The 1345-nt window shown below is 39.4% G+C and overlaps 1 protein-coding gene across 1 annotated transcript in view; it reads right to left on the bottom strand.

The window, feature by feature from the left end:
• Positions 1-63: 63 nt before the first annotated feature.
• The window catches only part of LOC130588283 (myosin-1B-like), a gene marked incomplete at both ends in the record, with an annotated part of 4377 nt that continues 3095 nt past the window's right edge, over positions 64-1345 (bottom strand). Inside the window, 3 exons of the mRNA XM_057389219.1 lie at positions 64-187; positions 937-1054; positions 1142-1229. Coding sequence (XP_057245202.1) covers positions 64-187; positions 937-1054; positions 1142-1229 — 330 coding nt within the window. The remainder of the gene's footprint in view (positions 188-936; positions 1055-1141; positions 1230-1345) is intronic.

The following is a 1345-nucleotide window of genomic DNA, read 5'->3' as shown; positions in this document are numbered from 1 at the left end:
TTGCAGCACATCACTGTCAGGTAGAGTAAGGCAGAGGCAAACAGTGAATGGGGGTGTTTGTACCTTGGTGTGTCCAAATTTGTACTGGGTGTGGTCCACATCGATAGACCCAAGGAGCTTCTCAGAAGCCTTCTTGCTATCGATGAAYTGTCCCTCRGGGATGGCACTGGCATTAAGCACCTTGTATCTGTGGAGTTAGAAGAAATAGGAATGAAAACAATGTCAAATAAATCATATTAAACAAGTTTATTTATAAAAACATAAAATAAGTTTATTCTGTTGACTGAAACCAAGAGCAGTGTTTGCAGCAGAATCAGGCTGAAGAAGTTGGAGCTTCATCCCTTTTTTGAAATGAAATCTTTGATGAAATCTTAAACTGCTGACAAAATTAAGGAAACCTTTCCTGTCTTTAGGGATCCAGTCACWGGTGAAGAGGACACTGATCTCCAGTCAGTTCAATCCATATCCTTTTACTTAACCCATGCTGTAGAAAATTAGTTGAAAGGAACTTGGCCACTTTGTGTATAGGAGAAAAGCCTCTTCCCCTGAAATGTGCAGTTGATGCAATGACCAAAGAACTCTGAGTTTGTAATTTTTACCGCAGGACCTGTTGCSACCACATCTGCAACTGCATTTRTGAATCTTGTAATCAACTGGTTTCTGCACCTCTACTGTACTTCCATACTCAATTCCCCCAGCAGTCAGTGTAGACCCCTGACACTCTTCATTTCTCAACATTTTTTTTTGCTAGCTATATCAATAATTTTTATTCTGCTAGCCATGAATGTTGCTTTTTGTTATGCAACCCAACATTTCCTTTCGTACCCTCTATAATCAGAAAGAGCTGGTGTTAAAAATATCTCCAAGTGTTAAAATAGTTAAGACATAAAACTTCTGGTGGAAAGAAACAGAATGGAAATCAGAAAGGAAACTGACCTCTGTTTGAAATCAGCATAGAGGATTCTGCTGGGGAATCCCTTCCTGCAAATYCTGATCCCTTCCAGCACGCCGTTACAGCGCAGYTGGTGAAGCACCAGTTCATGCTCCATGGCACCTAAGCAATAAGACAATTATTTKATAATTCATGATAAAACATAGGCAATAATGGCTACATGACTCTATTTTTGCTTGGGGTTCTTACCAGGTGTTTTAGACTCATTGGGGATGATACAGCGCACAAAATGGGGGTGAGTGCTCCGCAGATTRGTCATCAGCTTGTTGAGATTCTCCTGTGGGTTCATGAGATTTTTAATTAAAAATATTACCTCCTCAGTTATACTTTCAGATGTGAGAAAAGTCTTGGAAAACATTAATGGATTTGTAATTTGAAACTATAACCCTCTTA

This window comes from Malurus melanocephalus, unplaced genomic scaffold (genome assembly GCF_030028575.1).
Source record: "Malurus melanocephalus ecotype Western Australia unplaced genomic scaffold, MMel_1.1 scaffold_4096, whole genome shotgun sequence".
Classification (NCBI taxonomy): Eukaryota; Metazoa; Chordata; class Aves; order Passeriformes; family Maluridae; genus Malurus; species Malurus melanocephalus.
Note: the sequence above shows the minus strand (reverse complement) of the source record. Positions and strands in the feature narration are given on the sequence as shown.